The 21,206-nt window shown below is 63.7% G+C and overlaps 4 protein-coding genes across 6 annotated transcripts in view; 3 read left to right on the top strand and 1 right to left on the bottom strand.

Moving 5' to 3' along the window:
* Positions 1-6,238, top strand: part of CORO7 (coronin 7) — a 33,784-nt gene extending 27,546 nt beyond the window's left edge. For 2 of the 3 annotated variants that reach the window (XM_015877384.3, XM_032447583.2), the window contains 19 exons: positions 1,208-1,262; positions 1,338-1,395; positions 1,476-1,621; positions 2,311-2,406; positions 3,107-3,226; positions 3,302-3,437; positions 3,523-3,698; positions 3,792-3,900; positions 4,000-4,086; positions 4,186-4,328; positions 4,556-4,660; positions 4,757-4,842; positions 4,955-5,096; positions 5,195-5,284; positions 5,356-5,472; positions 5,540-5,675; positions 5,743-5,834; positions 5,911-5,997; positions 6,077-6,238. In XM_015877384.3, coding sequence (XP_015732870.2) covers positions 1,208-1,262; positions 1,338-1,395; positions 1,476-1,621; positions 2,311-2,406; positions 3,107-3,226; positions 3,302-3,437; positions 3,523-3,698; positions 3,792-3,900; positions 4,000-4,086; positions 4,186-4,328; positions 4,556-4,660; positions 4,757-4,842; positions 4,955-5,096; positions 5,195-5,284; positions 5,356-5,472; positions 5,540-5,675; positions 5,743-5,834; positions 5,911-5,997; positions 6,077-6,082 — 1,987 coding nt within the window. In that variant the 3' untranslated portion in view covers positions 6,083-6,238. Of the gene's footprint in view, positions 1-1,207; positions 1,263-1,337; positions 1,396-1,475; positions 1,622-2,310; positions 2,407-3,106; positions 3,227-3,301; positions 3,438-3,522; positions 3,699-3,791; positions 3,901-3,999; positions 4,087-4,185; positions 4,329-4,555; positions 4,661-4,756; positions 4,843-4,954; positions 5,097-5,194; positions 5,285-5,355; positions 5,473-5,539; positions 5,676-5,742; positions 5,998-6,076 lie in introns of all 3 variants that reach the window. The other variant, XM_085514814.1, reaches the window with a different exon arrangement.
* A 193-nt stretch (positions 6,239-6,431) lies between these two features.
* Positions 6,432-7,693, top strand: PAM16 (presequence translocase associated motor 16). The gene is made up of 5 exons (XM_015877388.3): positions 6,432-6,466; positions 6,686-6,770; positions 6,974-7,113; positions 7,289-7,354; positions 7,537-7,693. The coding sequence occupies exons 1-5, from the start codon at positions 6,464-6,466 to the stop codon at positions 7,621-7,623; spliced, it is 381 nt and encodes a 126-aa protein (XP_015732874.1). The 5' UTR covers positions 6,432-6,463; the 3' UTR covers positions 7,624-7,693.
* Positions 7,694-8,220: 527 nt separating this feature from the next.
* Positions 8,221-12,942, bottom strand: GLIS2 (GLIS family zinc finger 2). Its single transcript, XM_015877387.3, has 6 exons — positions 12,704-12,942; positions 11,245-11,620; positions 10,988-11,158; positions 10,730-10,863; positions 10,379-10,497; positions 8,221-10,294 (listed from the first exon to the last, which is right to left on the bottom strand). The coding sequence occupies exons 2-6, from the start codon at positions 11,599-11,601 to the stop codon at positions 9,528-9,530; spliced, it is 1,548 nt and encodes a 515-aa protein (XP_015732873.1). The 5' UTR covers positions 11,602-11,620; positions 12,704-12,942; the 3' UTR covers positions 8,221-9,527.
* Positions 12,943-15,393: 2,451 nt separating this feature from the next.
* TFAP4 (transcription factor AP-4) lies at positions 15,394-20,638 on the top strand. Its single transcript, XM_015877444.3, has 7 exons — positions 15,394-15,577; positions 16,758-16,923; positions 17,075-17,173; positions 17,537-17,707; positions 18,053-18,190; positions 19,197-19,355; positions 19,459-20,638. The coding sequence occupies exons 1-7, from the start codon at positions 15,489-15,491 to the stop codon at positions 19,651-19,653; spliced, it is 1,017 nt and encodes a 338-aa protein (XP_015732930.2). The 5' UTR covers positions 15,394-15,488; the 3' UTR covers positions 19,654-20,638.
* The last annotated feature ends 568 nt before the right edge of the window (positions 20,639-21,206 follow it).

Here is a 21,206-nt window from a genome sequence, read left to right as displayed (position 1 = left end):
CCCCATGGCCCCGTTACCTCCCCCGGGGTCACTTTGCTTTAGGTCACGCTGCCACCGTGCAGCGGGACGGCGGCTGTGTGCGGCCCTGGGGGCAGCCGGTGTGCCAGCAGTGCTGCACCGAGCAACGCACCGTAACATTCACCGCCCCGAGCTGCCCCCGTCCCGGCCTTTGCCCCCGGTGCTGGCGGTGATGCGGGGCTGACGCGGTGCTGCCCGTGCCTCCCGCAGCCACTCGTTGTTGTTTGTCCTCGTTGTGCCAACAGACTCGTGCTGGCATTGCTCCGTGCATTGCTCCGTGCATTGCTCCGTGCATTGCTCCGCGCATTGCTCCGTGCATTGCTCCGTACCGGCCGGGGCCGCCCCCGATGTCCGCCTGCTGCCCCGCTCCGTCCGTGCCGTGCAGCCCCGCTGCGGTGCCGGCCTTTGTTCGGTTGTGTTTCCTCAAAGTCGATCCGTGTAAAATCCCGGCACCTCACGTGCTCCCCTCCCCCAGCCGGCACGACCACAAAAATGTCAACCCGAAAGTAATATATTGTCCCTTTGTTCTCCTGAAAGTTGCCTCTGGAGTTTTCTCCTCCACACCCGTATCACGGGGAAGGACGAGAAGGGCTTTGGTGCTCCGTGTCCTCTCCAGCCACCGAGCATCCCCCGGGCACAGGGTGGGACAGGGACCAGGACAGGGATGAGTTGCGTTGCATCCAGCCCGGCTGGCAGCCCCGACCGCAGCACAGTGAGGTGTGAGCAGTGCAGGCTGCTCCCCATGGCCCTGCACCCACCCCAGCCTGGCCGAGCTGTTTGGGGCAGCCCGGAGCTGTGCCAGCAGGGCTGGGTGGACCCCAAGCTCCCTGTGTTGGTACCTGTGTGCCCCATACCCGCACTGCCCGGCCACGCACCAGCACGATTCAGGAACTGTGTGTGACTGCCAAGGTCTCGCTGCCATAAAGCTGTCACAGTGGGGCTGAGCGTGGCAGGGCTGTACCGTGGGAAGCTGTAAATGGGGGAGATGCCAAGGACCATTCCCATGTGCCAGACCAAGGGCACGGTTGGACTCTGCCCAGCACTTTGCTGGCACCACCAGGAAAATGAGACTGAGCCTGGGGTGTCCATGGGGGAGCGGGTCAAGAGGGCAGGATCCAGCCCTGCCTTTATCGGGGTGCAGACTGCTGAGCCCCATCCCGCAGTGCTCAGCGCCTTCCTTTCCTTGTAGGGCCGTGATCCCGCTGTACGACGCTGACACGGGGCTGCTGGTGCTGGCAGGGAAGGTGAGGAGCCGGGGAGGTGGGACACAGCGGGGTGATCCCGCACCCTGCTTACACTGCTCTCCACATCTCTGCCAGGGAGAAAACCTCCTGTACTGCTTGGAGGCGGCACCAGCTCAGCCTGCACTCACTCAAGGTAAACAGAACACATCCCACGCTGGGATGCTTCGGCCCCTACTCCTGCCCCCAGCCCAAGGCTGTCCTGCCTGTCCGCAGTCACTCAGTGCCTGATGGAGGGACACACACGGGGCCTGGCTGCCGTCCCCCGCCTGGCCCTGGATGTCATGGCCTGCGAGGTGCTCCGCGTCCTGCAGCTCACCGACACCTTCCTTGTCCCTGTCAGCTACATCGTGCCCCGCAAGGTGAGTTCACATGGGGCCCTCAGACAGAGCCTCAGCTCCAAGCTTGGTCCCTGTATCCCCATATCCTTGTGCCCTGCTGCTTTCCCTGTCACTCACTGCCACCAATTTGGGGACCAATTTCAGCATGCAGGGCAAAGGTGTCCCAGCCAGGTTCTCCCACTGCCCCCAATGTGCTTATCATTCCCCTGAAGCATTTTAACAACAGAATTAAAACCCAAACAGGGTGGCAGCTTCAGAAAGTGCCCTTTGCTGTAAACAGATGCTCTTGTGGAAAAACCCACGTTTAGAAAAAGAAACAGAGCGTAAGAACGGCTGCAGGGCGGCCATGGGATGGGGTGGAGCAGGGCTCTGCCCCCACAGGGATGATGCCACAGGCAGAGCTCAGAGCGTGGGGAATGGAGACAGCCACCATTCACACTGGGAGCCCCCAGCTCAACCCCTTGCCCCCAGCCTGTGGGTGGCACGATGGTGGGGTGCCTGCTGCCATCCCATTGGTGCCACTTCAACATCTGCTTGCTGGGGAATGGAGAGCAGTCAGGTGTGGTGGGGAGCAAGGGGATAATCAGGTTTCCAGGCTAAAATGAGGGAAACCCGTGAGGGATGAAATCTGGGCACTGTGTGCTGAATTCTTGGGGCTGGGGGTGCAATCTGGGTGCAGGACACTGGTCTTTCTGTTTCCTCTCCTGCAGTCCAACCAGGAGTTCCATGAGGATCTGTTCCCTGACTGCGCTGGGATGCTGCCGGCCACAGCTGCCCAGGCCTGGTGGGCAGGGGACAACCAGCAGGTGAGTGGCAGCCAGGAGGAGTCCCATGGGTGGCAGTACCTGGGGCTGGGCACAGCGCTGGCACAGCTACTCAGTGCCTTGGGACGAGGCCAGGGCATGCACGGAAAGGGAGTGGAGCTGTACACAAGTTGCACGTTTTGCCAGAAGCCGAGGAGGTTTAGTGGGGGCAGAGCTGTGACCTCCTGACCGTGCAGGGGGAAAAGTGTTTGAGGACGAGACGCTCAGCCCTGCACCTTGGCTGCAGCAGCGGCTTTGAAAGCAAACAGCTTCAGGAGATCTCATCTGCTCCCACCCAGTTTAAAATGGTTTTCCAGGAAGAAACTGCTCAGAAATGCTCTTCTGCAGTCGGCTGAGCTCTAATTTCCATCTAGGTGCAGCGAGGAGTAAAAATGTAATCAAGAAAAGGCATTTCCCTCCACCTTCCTTAAAAATGTAGACATTCTGAGACGCTATAAATGTGTATTGGAACCACTTAACCATTCCAAAGCTGTGAGCCAGAGAGGGGCCTCCTGCAAATCAGGAGCACCCCCATAAGCCAGACACCACAAGCAGCAGGTTTCGGTGGGGATGATTACAAAACCAGGGGGAGAAAAAGGAGGTTTATTGGGGGGCATCCAGCTGGCTCCCTGGCCCAGCCAGCAGCTGGGATGCAGGCTCTCCTCTGCCAATGCCTGCTGGTCACAGCGCTGCTGCCTGGCAGGTGGGGAGGGTGAGCCTGCACCCAGCACGGAGACCCACACAGACCTTCTGCTCCCCGCTCATCGCCGCCGCATCCAGCACCCAGCTGCCCGATGACGGTCCCATGGACGCTGACCACAGTGTGAGCACAGGGGTAAGGGGGGCTGGGGGTGGCAGGGCTGGGGGAGCAGCTCCTGCCCACCGCTGTGTCCTGTAGGAAGGCAGTGGCTACTCTTCACCCTCCGGCTCGCTGACGTCCCCGAGCAGTGCCGGCGCCTCACTCTCCACCAGCACCGGCCCCTCCAGTGGCTTCGTCAGCAGCCCCAGCCAGAAATCACTGCAGAGTATTTTGGGTGAGTGGGCAGCAGGGTGGGCTCTGCACACCAATGGCTGGAGGAGCCGTGGCACTCAGCAGCACCCACCCACCCACCCACGCAGGGCCCAGCTCCCGCTTCCGGCACACACAGGGCACAGTGCTGCACCGTGACACCCACATCACCAACCTGCGGGGGCTGAGCCTCACCACGCCGGGCGAGAGCGATGGCTTCTGTGCCAACCAGCGCCGTGTTGCCCTCCCGCTGCTCTCTGCTGGAGGCCAGATCGCTGTCCTGGAGGTACCGCAGTCACCAGCAACTCTTGGTGCCACCACTGCAAGCAGCACGCGGGCACCTGACGCACGGCCCAGGTGATGCTTTGCTTTCCATCAGCTCTCCAAACCGGGCCGTCTCCCCGACGTGGCTGTGCCCACCATCCAGAATGGTGCAGCCGTGTCCGATCTCTCCTGGGACCCCTTTGACCCGCAGCGCCTTGCAGTTGGTACGCACTGCCACCAGCTCCCTGCCATGGGTCGCTGTGCTCCATGTTGCTGCTCACCCCCTGCGTGTGTCTCTCTCTGTGCCTGTGTCTGTGCTGCAGCGGGGGAGGATGCCAAGATCCGGCTGTGGCGGGTGCCTGAGGGGGGGCTGCAGGACACGCTGCAGGAGCCTGAGGCTGTGCTGAGAGGTGAGCACCATGCAGGGACACAGATCAAGCACCAGCAGCGGGGACAGGTGGGTCTGGCGGTGTCCCTGTCCCTGTGCTCACACTCTGCTCTTCTCACAGGGCACACAGAGAAGATTTACTCCATCCGCTTCCACCCTGTGGCCGCCGACCTCCTGGTCTCCTCCTCCTACGACATGACAGTGCGGATCTGGGAGCTGGGCGCTGGGCAGGAGGTGCTGTGCCTGCAGGGACACACGGACCAGGTAGGGAAAGGGGTTACCGGGGTCTGCAGCACTCAGACATAGCAGGCTGCCACAGTGCAGCACAGCTGGATGGCAGCTTGGAGCTGGCTTCTGAATTGTGGTTCTGAGATGGTGCTGGGGGAGAGTGACTGCAGGATACCAAAGGGGCAACACAGCTGGTCACCAATTCCCCTGGGCCAGCCAGGCACTGGAGCCCAGATCTGTGACAGGCATCCTCCATCTCGCAGATCTTCAGCCTGGCCTGGAGCCCCGATGGGAGGAAGCTGGCGACGGCGAGCAAAGATGGCTGGCTGCGGCTCTATGAGCCTCGGTGCAGCCCCCAGCCCCAGCAGGTGGGACCATGATGTGATAACTGGAGGGGACAGGTCCCACCACGGGGAGCTGCTGGGCAGGGTGTGCTGCCAGTCACCCTCCTTCTCCCCATACAGGAGGGTCCAGGCCCCGAGGGAGGTCGCGGGGCACGTGTGGTCTGGGTGTGCGGAGGTGACTTCCTCCTCGTGTCCGGCTTCGACAGGTGAGGGTGGGCATGTGCCTTCGCTGGGCATGGTCCCTAGGGCTGAGGCACTCCTCAGTGCCCACCATGGTGACACACTGGGCTCTGCCATGCTGCCTGCTCACCCCCACAGCCGCAGCGAGAGGAGGATCCTTCTGTACCGCGCACAGGCCCTGCCCGATGGGCCCCTCTCCGTTCTCGGCCTCGATGTGGCCCCATCCACACTCCTGCCCTTCTATGACGAGGACACCAGCGTTGTCTTCCTCACCGGCAAGGTGAGATGGAGCTTGTCTGCTTCTAAGGGGCTCCCCACACAGGGCACCGTGGTACAGGGTCCTCGTGCCCTCACACCAGCTCCATCCCGCTGTCCCAGGGCGACACCAGAGTCTTCCTCTATGAGGTGACCCCCGAGCCGCCCTATTTCCTCGAGTGCAACAGCTTCACCTCCAGCGACCCCCACAAGGTGAGGGGGTGTCCATCGGGGCTGCGCTGCCCACCATGCTCCCAGCTCTGCTCATGTATTTGCTCCTCCAGGGCTTCGTCTTCCTGCGCAAGACAACGTGCGACGTGCGGGACGTGGAGTTTGCGCGTGCGCTGCGGCTGGGGCAGAGCAGCCTGGAGCCGGTGTCGTTCCGTGTGCCTCGTGTCAAGGTATTCACCGGGCTGGGCTGTGTGGGTACAGCTCATCGTGCTGTGCTCACCATCACACGTCCTGCAGAAGGAGTATTTCCAAGAGGACATCTTCCCTCCCACCCGCGTGTGGTGGGAGCCGGCCCTGAGCGCCAGCAGCTGGTTACAAGGAGCGGACGGGCAGCAGAGCCGCGTGGAGCTGCGTCCCACAGACATGGTGCCAGGTGGGTGTATGGGGCAGCGCGGGGCCTCCAAGCTGTGGGGCCGCCCCACATCACGCTGCCCCCGCAGTGAGCCAGGCCCCAAAGGAGGCACCTGCACGGAAATTCGTCCCTGCGGCCGTTTATCTGGGGGAGAAAACAGACGAGCAGAAGAAGGAGGAGGTGAGTGTGGGGATGGCGGGGACACAGCACTGCGATGCCCCGACCCACCCCAATACACGGCCCTGTCTGTCCGCAGCTGCTCAGCGCCATGGTGGCACGGCTGGGGAACCGGCACGACCCGCTGCCACAGGATTCGTTCGAAGGGGTGGATGAGGATGAGTGGGTGAGTTGGGGGGGAAGCGGGACGGGAGGGCTGGACACCAAGGACCGGCCATGGGCTGCACCGACACCGGCATCCATAGGACTAGGCCGCAGGAGGAGCACAGGGCACTGCACGGAGCACAGGCCGCACTGGATGGGACTCATCTTAAACTGGACCAGCACTGGGGGACGGCACCGCCATTAAAACCACTGCAGCTCCACCATTAAACCACGGCATCCCGCCATTAAAGCCGCTCATCCCCGCCCGGCTCCTGTTCCTTGTGAGGGATCCTCATCATGAGGGGCGGGGGGAAAATGGCGGCCGCTCTCCCGCCTCCTTAGTGCGCACGCGCGGCGCCCTTGGCCCGGACCTCCCGCTCGGTGCTGCCGCCAGGGGGCGCTGTTGTCCGGCTGGAGGCGGCGCTCCGCCCCGCGCCCTCCGCTCTCTGACCCCGCGCCCTTGTGGGAGCGGAAGCGGCGGACGGAACATGGTGAGCGGGGCGGGATGAGCGCGGGGTGCGGAACCGGAGGGACACGGAGCTGGGGGGGGAGCACGGGGCGGGACGGGACGGGACGGATCGGGGAGCTGCGGGCAGCGGACGTGGGACGGGGCCGGGAAGGTGGGGGCGGTTCTGGGCCGTGCCCGGTGGGAGCGAGGCCTGTCCGGACACACGGTGCCGGTTGGGCCGTGACCGGGGCTGTGCCCGCAGGCCAAGTACCTGGCGCAGATCATCCTGGTGGGGGCCCAGGTGGTCGGACGGGCCTTTATGAGAGCGCTGCGCCAGGAGTTCGCAGGTACGACATGAACCGACACCGGCTCCACAGCACACGGGGGGGGGCTCCGTGCACACACGGGATGGTGCCACCCCCAGCACCGGGCGGGGAGTGGAGCCGGGTGACACTGCGGGGGGTGGGTGGTTGCAATGGGGGGTTGTGGCTCGGAGCTGCCGGGAATCCCGGGGCTGTGGGGGCTCAGGACTGACCGTGTCCTTGGGCAGCGAGCCGAGCTGCAGCAGATGCACGGGGCCGCTCTGAGAGGCCTCAGTCTGCAGCCGCCTCCAGGATCATCGGCATCAGCCTCCAGGAAGCTCAGCAGATCCTCAACGTCTCCAACCTCAACCCAGAGGAGATCCAGAAGGTAAAGGCTCCTTCAGAGCAACGCGGCTGGGGAGAGCTGGCACAGGGTGGTGGGGGCTCCTGGAGGTCTGTAGGTGCTGCCCTTGAAGCAGCCTCGGCTCCAGGAGCCACAGCCCGCTGTGTTTTGGGGAGGGAGGTGCAGGGAGCAGCTCCTGATGGGGGTTTTCCTTTGGCAGAACTACGACCATTTATTCAAGGTGAACGACAAGTCGGTGGGAGGTTCCTTCTACCTGCAGTCCAAGGTGAGCAAAGGGAGGAGAGCTGTGGAGTCCCCCAGCTCTGCCCTCAGCCCATCCAGCTGCCGTTGGTTGGGCAGGAAGCTTCCAGAAACAGGTGTTTTGGGGCAAAACTGCTTCCTACGTGGCTGAACCCATCAGTGCCACAAAGGGAGAGCTCTGCATCAACCCATCGCCTCGTCCTGCAGGTGGTGAGAGCCAAAGAGCGGCTGGACGAGGAGCTGCGCATCCAGGCCAAGGATGAGAAGGAGAAAGGCTGGAAAGCCGAGACGTGACCGCTGTCACTCACACCCCCATTTCCCTCTCCCTTAAGTTATAGGTGGCCAATAAATGCCGTGTCCTCCACCACCTGGCCTGGCTGCTCTGCGCCCTGGGAGGGACCGAGGATGGCCCCAGCCCCGCTGCTGCCCCATGGCTGTGGGTGTGCAGCACAGAAACCTGACCCAGCTATAGGGGCCGGCACGGGCTGAGTGCTGCCCTGCAGATGATGGAGGTGGCACTGGGAAGGAAGGGTGTCCCCAGCTTGGCCTCAGGGCAGCCAGGGCTCCAGTCACACCCAGGAGGGGCTGCAGGAGCTGTTTTAATGGGGGTTGGATGCTCGCAGCCTGACTGCACACATACCTCTGGCTCTGGAGCTGCATGCAGATGGGCAGCAGGGACGGGCACTGGGTCGGGCACAGCAGTGAGGAGCCCTATGAGGACACAGCAGGGCTGTCCCCAGCTGCATTCCCTACATGGGGCCGGGCAGGGCCGGCTGTGCCCTCAGCTCTGTCCCTTGGCAGGAGCTCAGTGCTTTGTCCCCAACCTCTGGCTCCTTGCTGCCCTCGGGCCCTGGGCACAGGCAGGCAGCAGTTACAGACCGAAACAGGAACTTACTTCAACTTCACTTTATTGTTTTCTTAATAAACTTCCTCTCCCATGGAGGAATATAGTGTTATAATCGTTAGCTTATCTCTTGCTTCTGTAGTCCTTAAAGTCTATGCTAACAGCGATGGAGCCCAACAGGAGGAAAATAAAAACAACCCAGAAACTACAATAGAAAGGCACTTAGAGACCGTTAAAATACTGATGACCTGGAATGTGCAACAACAAACCGACAAATGAGCAAGAAAACGAAGAACACCGGCCGGGGGAGGCCTGGTCGATGGCTGGATGCCATGCTGTGGCAGTGCCTGGTCGATGGCTGGATGCCATGCTGTGGCAGTGCCTGGTCGATGGCTGGATGCCATGCTGTTGATGCTGTGGCAGTGCCGGGTGGCCGCTGCACCCCGGCCCAAGGACAGTGAGGTGGGGAGACCAGCTCCCCGCAGGGTGTGCTGCTGGGGCCCTTCCCGAGCACATTCAGGTGGGTCGGGGTCAGGGAGACCCTCACTCAGTTCAGAGAGAGCTGTGGGCAGGGCGAGGGACGCGGGACCTTCTGTGTGCACTGCAGGTCACTTCTGCAGTGTCTCCCATCTCTGAGGCTCCTGCCCCTCCGTGCTGCTGGTGGAGCTCAGTGGGTCCCATGTACCCAGCTGTGCCCAAACTCTCCCTGTTGCCAGGATAGGATCCAGCAGCACAGAGCCCAGCCTGCGTCGGTGCTGCCCCACAGCTCTGGGGCTCATGTGGGAACACGGGCACAGAGCTGAGCAGCACCGAGCTGCCCGACGTGCACCTGCCTGCAGCCCTGCAGCCCTGCAGCCCTGCCCGCGCTGCCTGCGTGCGCTTGCGGTACATGGTTAGGTATGAACGTAGCTAAACACGGTGGCTCTGCCCCGGTGCGGAGCCGGCTCGGTGAGCAGCACACACAGCCGTGTGCCTTGTCACGGGGATGGCTGGGGAGCAGCACGGGACGGGCTGGACGTGGAGCTGGCAGCGATGGGGCCGAGGCCTGGGGCAGGGAGACGCCAAGTCAGCGAGAGCGAAGAGCCCGAGCGGGGCCCCGTCAGCACAGGGGTCTGGGCGATAAATAAATAGCGGCGTCTCCGCTGCCCGGTGTGGGGCAGAGCCCCCCAGGTGCACCCAGCCCCCAGGCCGGGGCAGCAGCGTGGGGTCACCGAGGGATTATTGCTATTCTCAGAAGAGTCCGTTCTTCTTTCGTGAAGGTTAACGTGGCTGCAAGCCCAGGCCTGGGGCGATGCTGGGGGCGACGCTGGGGGTGATGCTGGGGTCTCGGCCTGCCCTCCTCGCCCCCCAGCCCTCAATTCACCACGGCCGGTTTGAGCAGCAGGGAGCCGGGTGGGATGACCACCCAGCCGGGCGGCAGCGCCTCAGGGGGGCTGCCCGCTGCGCCCACCCCCGTCGAGAGGTCGAGCACGGCCCCCGGCAGCAGCGCCAGGCTCTCGGGGGGGGCCCGCAGGCGGCCCGGCTCCGTCCGTCGTCCACCCGCCTTGCGACCCTCCTTGCCCCCCTTCCGCCCCTCGGCCTCCTCGGCCTCGGCCTTTGCCCCGCCGGCCAGCAGCGACATGACGGGCAGCCCCAGGCCGCCGGCCGCGAAGGGCGATGGCAGCAGCGGCGCTTTGGCCAAGTTCAATGGGCCGCCACCATTGAGGGGCAGCGCGGGGCCGGGCAGGGCAGGCAGTGAACCCCCCGACCCACAGCCCAGAGCACTCAGGTCGAGGGGGGCTGGAGCCAGTGGGAGGGGCAGAGCGGGCAGCGCGTGGGGCGCAAAGAGGGCGGCGGGGTTGGGCAGGAGGAGCTGCGCCCCATTGGCGTAGGGCGCGTCTGCGGAGCCCTTGGGGGGCGCGTGGGCCTTCAGCATCTCGTGGTGCTCGTGGGACACGAAGTGCCCGTGGGCTTTGATGTGCTTGCGGAGCGAGCTGGGGTCCGTGTAGCGCTTGTGGCAGCCCGGCATCTTGCAGTAGTAGGGCTTCTCCACGTAGTGCGTGCGGGTGTGCTTGAAGCGGTCGCTGGAGTTGGAGTAGCGTTTGTTGCAGCCTTCGTAGGGGCAGATGTAGGGCTTCTCCCCTATGGGACGGCACAGCTGCATCTGAGCCCCCCACACTGAGCACAGCTCTGTGCCCCCCACCCCTACCAGCCCCGTGCGCTCACCGGTGTGCGAGCGGTTGTGGATCTTGAGGTTCTCCAGGCGGGAGAAGCTCTTGTTGCAGGTGGGGCAGCGGTGCGGCTTCTCATTGGTGTGCGTCCGGATGTGGATCAGCATCTTGTACCTGCACCAGAACCATCAGGGGGGGCTGGGAACAGCACACACAGCCAGCACCCACAGCCAGCACACACAGCCAGCACCCACAGCCAGCACCCACAGCCAGCACACACAGCCAGCACACACAGCCCCCCTCAGCCCCCACTGGGACACCCAATGCCACCACTCGGTGCCATCACCCACCACCATCCATCCCCACACCCCCAGCACGGGTTGCTGCCCCACCCCCCCGCACCCACCTGGCGTTGAAGCCGCGGCCGTGCCGGGCGCAGCCCTCCCAGTGGCAGCAATACCCTGCATCCTTCTCGGGTTTGACGTGGAAGTCATTGACGTGATCCACCAGGTCTTGCAGGAGGTCAAAGAATTGGTTGCACTGCGGGAGGGGGACGCTGGGGGTGAGGGAGGGAGGGCTGGAGGCGCCCCAGCTCCTGTAACAACACCCGACCCCCTCCCAGCCCCACATCCCTCCCCCTCCCGGCCCCGTGGCCCCGCCTGACCTTGGACCAGCGGCAGACGAGCTGCTTGGGGAGGGGCAGCTCCGGGGAAAGGCGCTTGTCCTTGGGGGGGGGCAGGAAGGAGGGCAGGTGCAGAGCCCCCCCCGCACCCAGCGGCAGGAAGAACTGGAAGGAGCCGGGGATGCCGTCGATGTAGCGCAGGGACTGGAAATCCTACGGCGGGACGGGGCGGGGGGTGAGGGCCGACGTGCGGGACGAGGGGGGGCACCGAGGGGGAGGGGACGAGCGGCCGTACTCACGTGGGGCAGGGCGGGCACGGGGGGGTCGTTGTGCCGCTCGGGAGACAGCGAAGCGCTGCCGCCCCCCGGGGACTCCACGCCGGGGGGGGGCGAGAGGCTGAGGTCCATGACGGGGAGGGCCGGGAAGCGCTTCTCCAGCGCTTTGGAGTGTGCCAACAGCCCGGGGCCCGGCCCTGCCCGCCGCCCCCCCCGCGCGGAGCCCCGGCTCTCCCCGACCGGCGGGGGGGCGGCGGCGGCGGAGGGGGGGGGGCCGGGACGGGGCCGTGGTCCGGGGGGGCCGCGTTCCCGTTTCTCTCGGGCGCTCCGCACTTTGGAGATGCTCAGCTTCAGGTCCAGCGGCTCGTCCAGCGAATGCATGGCGCCGGGCGGGGGGGTGCTGGAAAGGCGTGAGTGGTGGCAGGGTGGGGGGGCTCAGCCGGAAAGCCCCCGGTGCCCCCATCCCCGCCCCCCACCCCCCTCGGAGCTGGCGTGGGCTCAAGGCCGCGGGGCGCTGGCACGGAGCTGCTGTCCCCCCCCCACCAACCACCACCACCTCCGCTGCGGGCAAAGGGCAGTGCGGGAGCTGCGGGCCCCCGGAGGGGGGGGACGACTGCGCTATGGGGGTGTGACAGAGCCCCCCCCCCCCCCCACCCGCCCTCTGGAGCCCTTTCCCAGGGCGGCGGCGGCTCCAGCCCCGCCGTGACCCGAGCGCGTTGGCCCCATCCCCGGCTTCCTCCCCCCCTCCGGGGCCCCTTCCCCGCCGGGGGCCGCGCAGGGGCTGCTGCGGGGGGGCCCCCCCGGGCTCCTCCTCACCCCACCCCACCCTCGGTGCCCCCATCCCTTTTCCTGCGGCCGTGGGGCCGGGCTGGGGGCACAGCGCACCCAGCACACGTGGCACGGTCCGGTCCCCCCCCCCCCCAACACACACCCTTTCTCCTTCCCCACCCCCCCGTCGATTTTATACACACATATACACGCACGGATCCCCCCCTCCCCACTGTTGCCGCCGCCGCCCCGGGGGCCCCCCACCCTGGCCGGGCTCCAGCGCGGCGCAGACGCTGAGGAATGCGGAGGAGCCGCGATGGGGCGGGGGCCCCCCCGTTAAACATCCCCCGTGGGTCGCCGGCAGCCCCACGGGCCCCCCCACTGCCGGTTCCGGTGGCGGGGGGGTCGTGGGGGTCCCGGCGACCAGGTGGCATCATTGATTCTCCCTGGATATGATAATAAAAAGCATCACCCCCCACCCACAGTGTGTGTGTGTGTGTGTGTGTGTGTGTGTGCGTGTGTGTGTTGGGGGGGGGGGTGGCCTCTCCCCGTGCCAACAGCGCAAGGACGCGGTCACGGGTGGGTGACACAAAGGCGAGAAAGGCGGGGGGACGCCACGACCCCTCACCCACCCCGAGGCGGAGCTGTCACCCATCAAGGGACCCGTCCCCATCCCCATCCCTATTCCCATCCCCATCCCCATCCCCGTCCCTACCTGCGGGCGGCTCAGCGCGGGGTGCGGCGGAGCGGACCCCCCCGCCGATGGGACACCGGGTGGCTCCGCCACATCTGCGCGGGGACCGGCACCGGCGGTGCTGGTGATGATGGTGGTGGTGGTGGTGGCGGCGGCGGGGCCCCCCCCGGCAGCCCCGGGGCGGGGCGGGGGTTCTGCCCGCCGTGATTTATGGCCGCCCCGCCGCGCTCCCCGCTAGGACCGGCCCCGCCGCGCCGCCGCCCCGGCAGCCATTCGCGGGTGGGAGCTGAGCGCATGCCTGGAACCGCCCCGCGTGGGGGGGGGGATGGATGGATGGAGAGGGGAAAAGAAAAAACCCCACGGGTGGAACGGGGACGGATCCCGCACAGCCCAGCACACGGATCTGACCCGCACGCTGAGCGGGGGCACCGCGGGGTGTCACGCGTGGGGCGATGGATACCCCCCCCCCTCACACCCCCCACCACCTCCGCTCTTCATTAACTTCGATGTATTTTTGAGGGGGGGGCGAATGTCCCGCGTGACGACAGCGCCGCTCCGTGACGTCACGCCTGGCAGGGCCTCCCTATGACGTCACCCCCCGCGGGGGAAGGGAGGAGGGCGGGGGGTGTCCCCGGGGCTCCTTCCGGGGGCAGGATGTGGCTGCACGCGGGTGGGGCCGCCCCGTGTCACGCGTGGGGGGGTCACGCGTGGGCGGCGATGCGGAGCTACGGGCGCAGCCCCGCGGAGGAGCCGTCGGCCCACGGGGAACATCCAGCGAAGGGCTGAGCTGACAGCAGGGATAGAATGGGATAAGGCAGCACTGGGCAGAATGGAGTGGGATGGGATGGAGTGGGATGGGATGGGAATAGGGTCGGAGGGGTGGGACAGAATGAGGTGGGGATAGGATAGAGTGTGGACAGGAAGGGGTATAATAGGGTCAGAGTGTAGCATAGGATGGGAATAGGACAGGATGGGATGAGATGGAGCGGAGCTGAGTTGGACAGGGAGGGATGGAATGGGGTGGGGACGGGGCAGGGTGGGATAGGATGGCATGGGACAGAATGGGATGGAATTGGATGAGATGGGGATGGATGGAGATGATACAGGGATAGAATGGAATGGGATGAGACAGGACGGGATGGGAGGGGATGGGATAATATGGGGTGTGATGGCACAGAATGGGATGAGATACAACATGGGGTAGGATAGGATGGAATGGGACAGGATGGAATGGGATGAGGTAGGATCAGATGGGACAGCACAGGATGGGATGGGGACAGTACAGGATGAGATGAGGCAATGATAGAACAGAATGAGATGAGAAAAGAATGGGATGAAATAGATTGAGAGGAGTTGGCACAGGATGGGATGGGAACAGGATGGAATAGGACAGGGATAGGATGGGGTGGAATAGGATGGGGTAGATGGGGTGGCACAGGGTAGGATAGGGGCAGGGCTGGACAGGCTGGAGTATGATCAAAGGGGATGGCACAGGATGGGATGAGGGCAGGATGGGATGGGGTAGGATGAGATGGAATAGAGCTAGAACAAAATGGAATGGGATGAAACAGAATCGAAGGGGGTAAAATGGAACAAAAATGAAATGGGATGGCACAGAATGAGATGGGAATGGGACGAGATGAGGACGGGGTCGTATGAGGAGGAATAGGGATGGGACACAACAGGGTGGGGGACAGGAACAGGTGGGATGGCACGGGGTGGGATGGTGACAGGACAGGGTGGGACAGGAATAGAATGGGATGGGATGAGAGAAACCGGGACAGAAGAAAGCGGAATGGGAAGGGGTGAGATGGGATGGATTAGGGTTGGAAAGGATGGCACAGGTTGAGATGGGGACAAGATCACATGAGGTGGGGATAGGGATGAGATAGGACAGGATAGGATGGAATAGGATCAGATGGGATGACATGGGATGGGGAGAGGACAGAATGTGGATGGGATGGGGATAGAACAGAACAGTGGGATGAGATAGGATAGGGCAGGGGTAGGATAGGATGGAATGGGACAAGGTTGGATGGGGTGGTGTGAGGATGGGATGGGGACAGGACGGGATGAGGGCAGGGTCGGAGGGGTAGTGTGAGGATGGGATGGGACAGAATGGGGATGGGATGGGATGGGGTAGGATCAGAAGGGATGGCACGGGATGGGCTGGAATGGGGACAGAGGGGGTGGCACAGGTTGGGGTGGGGACAGGGCGGGATCGGATGGGGTGGGTTGGGGGTGGGACAGGTCGGGATGGGGTGCAACGGGATGGGTTGAGATGGGACGGAACGGGCTCAGCCGGGGCGGCACGGGTCGGGACGGGGACGGGGGGTGCGGGAAGGGGCAGCGTGTGATCGGATGGGATCGGACAGGGCCAGAACGGGTCGGAACGGGCCGAGATAAGCCGGGACGGTGCTAACACAGGGGTAGCACCGTGCGGAACGGGCCGGGCTCGGACGGGACGGCGCAGCACGGGGTGATCGGGGCCGGCACAACGCGGCTCGGGGGCAGCACGGGGCGCTGCGGGGAACATCCCACCCGCACCCAGCGTCTCCCCGCCGCCCCCCCGCGCCGCTCCGCGCCGAATCCCGCGCCGTCCTTTGTTTACATGGGCCGGTGGCTGGCGGAGGCGGCGCCGCCGGGGGAGGGAGCGCTGCTGTGCTCGCACCAGCTGTTTCCCGCCTTGAGACACACGCACACACACACACACTCACGCCCCGTTCCAGCCCCGTTGCAGTCGCTCCGATCCCGGCCCCGCGCCCAGCGGCGCCCCGCTGCCGTCCCGCTGCCCCCCCCGGCCGGCATGGAGTACTTCGTGGTGCCGGCACAGAAGATGCCCTCCCTGCAGCACTTCAGGAAATCCGAGAAGGAGGTCATCGGCGGGTTGTGCAGGTGGGGGCAGCGCTTTATTCATTACCCCCCTCCCAAACCCCCCCTCCCCTCCCCTCTAAAAAACCCCTCCTTTATATCATCCATTTATTGCTATTTTTCAAGCCTTAAAAATATAATTTTTTATATTATTATCCCTCCATTCTTTATTTCATTATTTATCCCCCCCCCTCTTGCTCGACCCCCCCCTCCCCCACCCTCCTCATTCCGACCCCGATACCCGCTCTCCCCCGTTCTCTCCCCGCACGTGGGTGCCGCCGCGCACATGGGGCCGGGCCCCGATAGCGGCCATGCGGCCTTACAGCCCCGCAGCGCCCCGCGATCCCACAGCACCGGGATTAGCGATAAGGGTGGGGGGACACAGCAACCCACCGGGGGGGCTTTATCATGGGGGGGGTGTGTGTTTACTGCCGGGCCTGGCCGTGACTCTGCAGCCCTCCCGGAGGAGGCGGGTCGGCCTTGGGGCTGCCGGGACATGTAGTGCGGCTTAAAGCGGAGCTAGGCCCGAGCAGGCCCTACAAAGGCCGCGGGTGGAGCTGCCGGGTCCCTATGGGGATACATAGAGGCCTGGAGGCCCGTTTGGGCTGGTTCCGAAGGGATGGGGTCCACGGGTCCGGCCGCTCTCCCGGCTCGCGGTTCCGCTCGGCGCAGCACGCGGGGCCGGCTCGGGGCTGGCTCGGGGGTGGCCCCGCGTGCTGCGCCGAGAGCGGCCGGGGTTGCGAGCTTCCCCTTCCTCTCCATTCGTTCTATACTGACTCATTGCCCCCTAAGCAGGGTGCAGACCCCCAGCCCCACATCCTTGGGGCGTTTCCCAGCCCGGCTGTGGGGTGAGGGTTTGCAGGAAGCAGGAGGGAGTTGTGGGTTTGGGCGGGACCGGGGGCTTCTCCATCGGGAGCTGTCAGCTGGAAGCCATCAGTGGGGCGGGGAGAGACGCTTTCTAAAGGCCACACACGCTGGTAGATCCATAGGGATACAAGCAGAGGTCCCAGCCAGCACGTGGGCACCCCCAAGATGCTGGTGGGGTGTCTGCTGGCCCCCATCCTTCCAGCATTGCAGAGCTTAAGGGTGTAAAGTTCTCCCCTGCTCACTTCCATCCAGCTGCTCCCTGTCCTGCCCCAAGATGGGTTTTGTTGCAGGTCCCTACAGTGCATCCCCCCCAGCCCTAACCCAGCCCTTCTTGCAGCCTGGCCAACATCCCATTGACCCCAGAGACCCAGCGGGACCAGGAGCGGCGGATACGTAGAGAGATCGCCAACAGCAACGAGAGAAGGCGGATGCAGAGCATCAATGCTGGCTTCCAGTCGCTGAAAACCCTCATCCCGCACACGGACGGGGAGAAGCTCAGCAAGGTGAGCAGGGAGCCGGGTCACAGCAGTGGGTGATGTGCTGGGAGGAGGGATTGGAGGCTGTGCTGTGTGTGCTGCTCATGGGGAGCTGCAGGAGAGATGCTGGGTCCTGGCTCAGAGCTGTGCTACATCACTGTGCCCCCCTTCTCCATAGGCCGCCATCCTCCAGCAGACAGCTGAGTACATCTTCTCCCTGGAGCAGGAAAAGACCCGGCTACTACAGCAGAACACCCAGCTCAAGCGGTTCATCCAGGTGCTGCTTCGGGTGCTGGGGAGGGATGGTGGCCGCGTGGCTGGGGAAGGGGCGGCCACAACTTTGGGTGTGCTCAGAGCTTCATTGCTTCCCCTTGGGGTCGGGGGGAGATCCCCATCCTAATAACTGCAGGGTGGAGTTGTTTCACGCCCTCCTGGCAGTGATGGGGTGGATGGAGGCATTGGCTCCTTATACTCAGGAGACATTTCTCTTTGCGATCCCCGTGTTGGGTTGGCCATGGGGGTTTCACCCTCCCTTTGAGCTGTGGGGGTGACACTGGGGATGACCACGAGAGTAGCACTGCCCACCCCTGGTCCACAATGAGGGGAACCTTGGTCTTCTGACACCACATCCCTTTGGCAGGAGTTCAGCGGTTCCTCCCCAAAGCGGCGACGAGCAGAGGACAAAGATGAGGGCATCGGCTCCCCAGACATCTGGGAGGATGAGAAGGCCGAGGACCTGCGGCGAGAAATGATTGAGCTCCGGCAGCAGCTGGACAAGGAGCGCTCGGTCCGCATGATGCTGGAGGAGCAGGTGAGGCTGTGGGGCTGGCGCTGCTGTGTGTGGGGAGGGCTCGCCCTCTAGCGGGCTGTGCCATGGGGATGATGGAACCAAAGAGCCATAGGATGGCTGGAAGGGAGCTCACAGCCCATCTGCTTTCAAGCCCTGCCGTGGGCTGGCTGCACCCCCAGCTCTGGGCAGCAGTCCCAGTGCCTCACCACCCTATGTATAAGGCATGTCCCCACACTCAGCCCTGCTCTCTTTCCCCACTTTGCCCACACCGTGATCCCGCAGACAGGGACAGCCCAGCTTGGGTTGGGGTGTGTGTAGGGCATGGGCTGCACTGCTCACAACACACCGGGTCCCTCTCTGCACCAGGTTCGCTCACTGGAAGCCCACATGTACCCCGAGAAGCTGAAGGTGATTGCTCAGCAGGTGCAGCTCCAGCAGCAGCAGGAGCAGGTGAGGTTACTGCACCAGGAGAAGCTGGAGCGGGAGCAGCAGATCCGAACTCAGGTGAGTGCGGGCGCAGCCCACTGCCCCTCCTGTCCCTACAGCTTTCTTGTGGGATGAGCAAGGCAGCGATGTGTGGAGGTTAGGGCAGGTCAGTGATGCTCTTGGCACCTATGAGAGGCTGTGCTGTGTGCACAATGATGTCCCAGCAAAACGACTTACTCCCTTATGGAGTAGGGAAGGGGTTGGTGCAGTGCTGCCCTGCACGCTCAGCTCCAGGCTGTGCTCCCTGTGCCTGGGGCAGGAGGCAGACAAACATGGTGCCAACGTGCTGCCTGCGCTCCCCTCTGCTCTGCGCTGCCGCCCTGATTTGGAGCTGTTCCTTGAGCTGGAGGACCCCAGTGTGGGGAGCTGAACAGGCAGTGACAAAGCCCGGCTTCCTCTGCAGCCTGACTTCTGCAGGGATGTTCCCCACAGGATCCCTCCCGGGGAAGTGCAGCCTATTTTTAGGTGAACTTTCCTTCGCCTCCTGCTGGGGCGGTCCTTTGCATCCGCTGTTTTAACCAGGAGCTCCGAGGGGTGCGGTGCATTCCCAGCTGAGCGGGTCGGGCTGATCGGAGTTAGTGTGCATCAGCTGCTGGGGTTTGGCTTCAGCCTTATGAGAGTCCAAAGCTTCAGGGTACGGGCAGTTCTTTGAGCTCAGCCTTGTCCTTCTTGCTCTGCCAAAGCAATGCTGGCCACAGCTTAGCATGTATCCATGCAGGGCAGGTGGGCAGCAGCTGAGTTGGTAAAGCTTGGTGGTCTCGGTGCTCTCCCCATCACTGCCTTGCCCAGGTGCAGGGGCTGCCTCTCTCATGGTTCAGCTTGCTCCAAGCCCATTATCTCATGTATGAGTTGGGCCCAGAGTGGCACAGCATCCCCAGCAGTGTGGGCACAGTGGGGTTGCTTTGGGGTTTGGGGACCTTGGAGGGCTGCTGCCCTGCAGCTCTGGGTGAGAAGTTTGAGGATGGAGTCATCGCCCCGTGTTGTGTGTCCCAGGGGCTCATGGAAGGGTTTGCTTTGTCCCCAGCTCCTGCCAGCACACGGTCCCCCAGCGCCCACCCACCACCCCACTGTGATCGTACCAGCACCACCTCCCTCCCATCATGTCACCGTGGTCACCATGGGCCCATCCTCGGTCATCAACACAGTCTCCACGTCCCGGCAAAACCTGGACACCATCGTTCAGGTAGGGAGCACCGCGAGTTATGTGTGTGTTTCTGGGGGGAGGTGTCCTAAAGCCTTTGGGGAGGGGGGGGTTCATCACCTGACGGCTTCATTTGCCCCTGCAGGCCATCCAGCACATCGAGGGCACGCAGGAGAAGCAGCTGCAGGAAGAGGAGCAGCGACGTGCTGTCATTGTGACGCCCGCACGTGCCTGCCCAGAGCCCTCCACCTCCGACACCGCCTCCGACACGGAGGGCAACGACAGTGACTCCATGGACCAGAGCAAAGAAGACCCTTTGGGGGAAGGGGAGCTGCCCTGACACCCCCTGGCCGGCAGCCGGGATGGGGAAGGGGGCGATGGGGGGGGAAACGTCAGAGAATATGCTGAAATTTTTAAAAAATACGTGGCGATTTGGGTCTCTTTTATGACCTTTTTCCAATACTGTAACGCTGGAAGCGGGCGCCGTTCAGCGCTCAGTTCCCAGCGAGCGGGGAGAAGGGGGGGCTGGGGAGGGGGGGGCAGCCAGAGGGGGGGACAGAACTGGAAGCGGGGTACAGTCGAGTGGCTTCGGGAAGGGGCTTAGGGCTGGGGGGGGGTTGGAGCCTCCCCTGGTGCCACCAAACTCTTTTCCCCCCCCCCCCCCCACCTGCAGGGAGCCCTGCAGAACCAAAGCCAGCCGGGTTTCCCTTGGGACGCTGCAGGGGGCGGTTGGGATTTTTGATTCTTTTTCTCCTTTTTGTTTTGTTTTTTTTTTTGTTCTGTTTAAAAGTTTCATTTTTAAGCAGGGGGGGTGGAGGGGGGGCACTCCTGGTGACCGCAGTGTCGGTGCTGTGGGGGTCCTGGGCTCCATTTGCAGCTCCCACCCCGGTGCTCCCCTTCCTGCTCCCCTCCTTCCTTTAAGCACTTAATCCGGTTTGCGGGGTTCGTCAGGTCAGAAGAGCTTTTCTGTTTCGTGATTGTTGTCGCTTCTACTTTTTGTTGTGGGCAGGGGGGCCCCACTTCTGTCCCCCCCCACCCCACATCCTCACCTCCGCCCCCTCGTTTGGCTGTAGGGTTTAGGCCAGTCGTGTGTAGAGCCTTGTTGGTATTTGGTAGGTTCCTCCCCAGCCACAGCTCTGTTTCTCTCTCGGTTTCTTTCATTTTATTATAATTTTTTTGGTTGGTTTTGTATTTTTTTTTTACGATTTTCAGGTCTTTGTGTTCATTGAGAAGCTATTATATTTTGTTAAGAAAGTGAAAAAAAAAAAAAGAGGCTTGTGCCTTTGTAAAGAAACAAAATAAAGTTTGTACTTTGTTTTTTAGAACCTCCGGCCCCGTGTTGTTTCTGGGGGTGGGTCCATGTCCAGGGTGCTCAGGACGGCGTCCATCCCAGCTGCCTGGCTCACCTGCACTGCACTGCGCTGGGGGGGCTGCGGGGCCGGTTCTGATGACCCCTCTCAGCTGGGGGTGGGAGGAGGGAGGATTTTCTGTGCCCTGCAGGTGGGTGGTGATTGGGACAGCCTTATTTCTCCTGGGCTTTGAGCACAGCCATCTCCTCCCGTGCCTTCTGGGGGGCATCGCAGCGGCTGTGTGTCCCTCCATCTCCCACTCACGGTGCCTGGGTTGGGGTTACGGTTTAGGGTTAGCCCGGCAACGATCCTGCATCCCCAGCTGCACACCGTCATCCCCATCCCCACCTCTGCGCTTTCAGCTTTAGCAGGCAGAGGATCCTCCTTGGATGTCCCCGGGGCGCTGCGCGGCGGCTGTGCCCATCCTTAGGGTCAGCTCTTGGCGTGGGACGGCGATCCCATCGGCATTGACACCGTGCCAACCCGGCCCCGACATCAGCGCTGCCGCTCCGGCCCCGACCGCGGCCCCCGGGAACGGCTGCAG

This window comes from Coturnix japonica, chromosome 13 (assembly GCF_054131305.1).
Source record: "Coturnix japonica strain WE chromosome 13, WE-NBRP24, whole genome shotgun sequence".
NCBI classification, from domain to species: domain Eukaryota; kingdom Metazoa; phylum Chordata; class Aves; order Galliformes; family Phasianidae; genus Coturnix; species Coturnix japonica.
Note: the sequence above shows the minus strand (reverse complement) of the source record. Positions and strands in the feature narration are given on the sequence as shown.

Excerpts from the sequence above, each read along its gene's own strand:
- PAM16 (XM_015877388.3), top strand. Across the intron at positions 6,771-6,973 it reads GCTGCGCCAGGAGTTCGCAG|CGAGCCGAGCTGCAGCAGAT; the intron begins GTACGACATGAA and ends GTCCTTGGGCAG. Across the intron at positions 7,355-7,536 it reads CCTTCTACCTGCAGTCCAAG|GTGGTGAGAGCCAAAGAGCG; the intron begins GTGAGCAAAGGG and ends CTCGTCCTGCAG.
- GLIS2 (XM_015877387.3), bottom strand. The coding sequence starts at position 11,601 with ATGCATTCGCTGGACGAGCCGCTGGACCTGAAGCTGAGCATCTCCAAA. Across the intron at positions 11,159-11,244 it reads CCGTGCCCGCCCTGCCCCAC|GATTTCCAGTCCCTGCGCTA; the intron begins GTGAGTACGGCC and ends GTCCCGCCGTAG. Across the intron at positions 10,498-10,729 it reads GGCCGCGGCTTCAACGCCAG|GTACAAGATGCTGATCCACA; the intron begins GTGGGTGCGGGG and ends GTTCTGGTGCAG.
- TFAP4 (XM_015877444.3), top strand. The coding sequence starts at position 15,489 with ATGGAGTACTTCGTGGTGCCGGCACAGAAGATGCCCTCCCTGCAGCAC. Across the intron at positions 17,708-18,052 it reads GCATGATGCTGGAGGAGCAG|GTTCGCTCACTGGAAGCCCA; the intron begins GTGAGGCTGTGG and ends TCTCTGCACCAG. Across the intron at positions 18,191-19,196 it reads AGCAGCAGATCCGAACTCAG|CTCCTGCCAGCACACGGTCC; the intron begins GTGAGTGCGGGC and ends CTTTGTCCCCAG.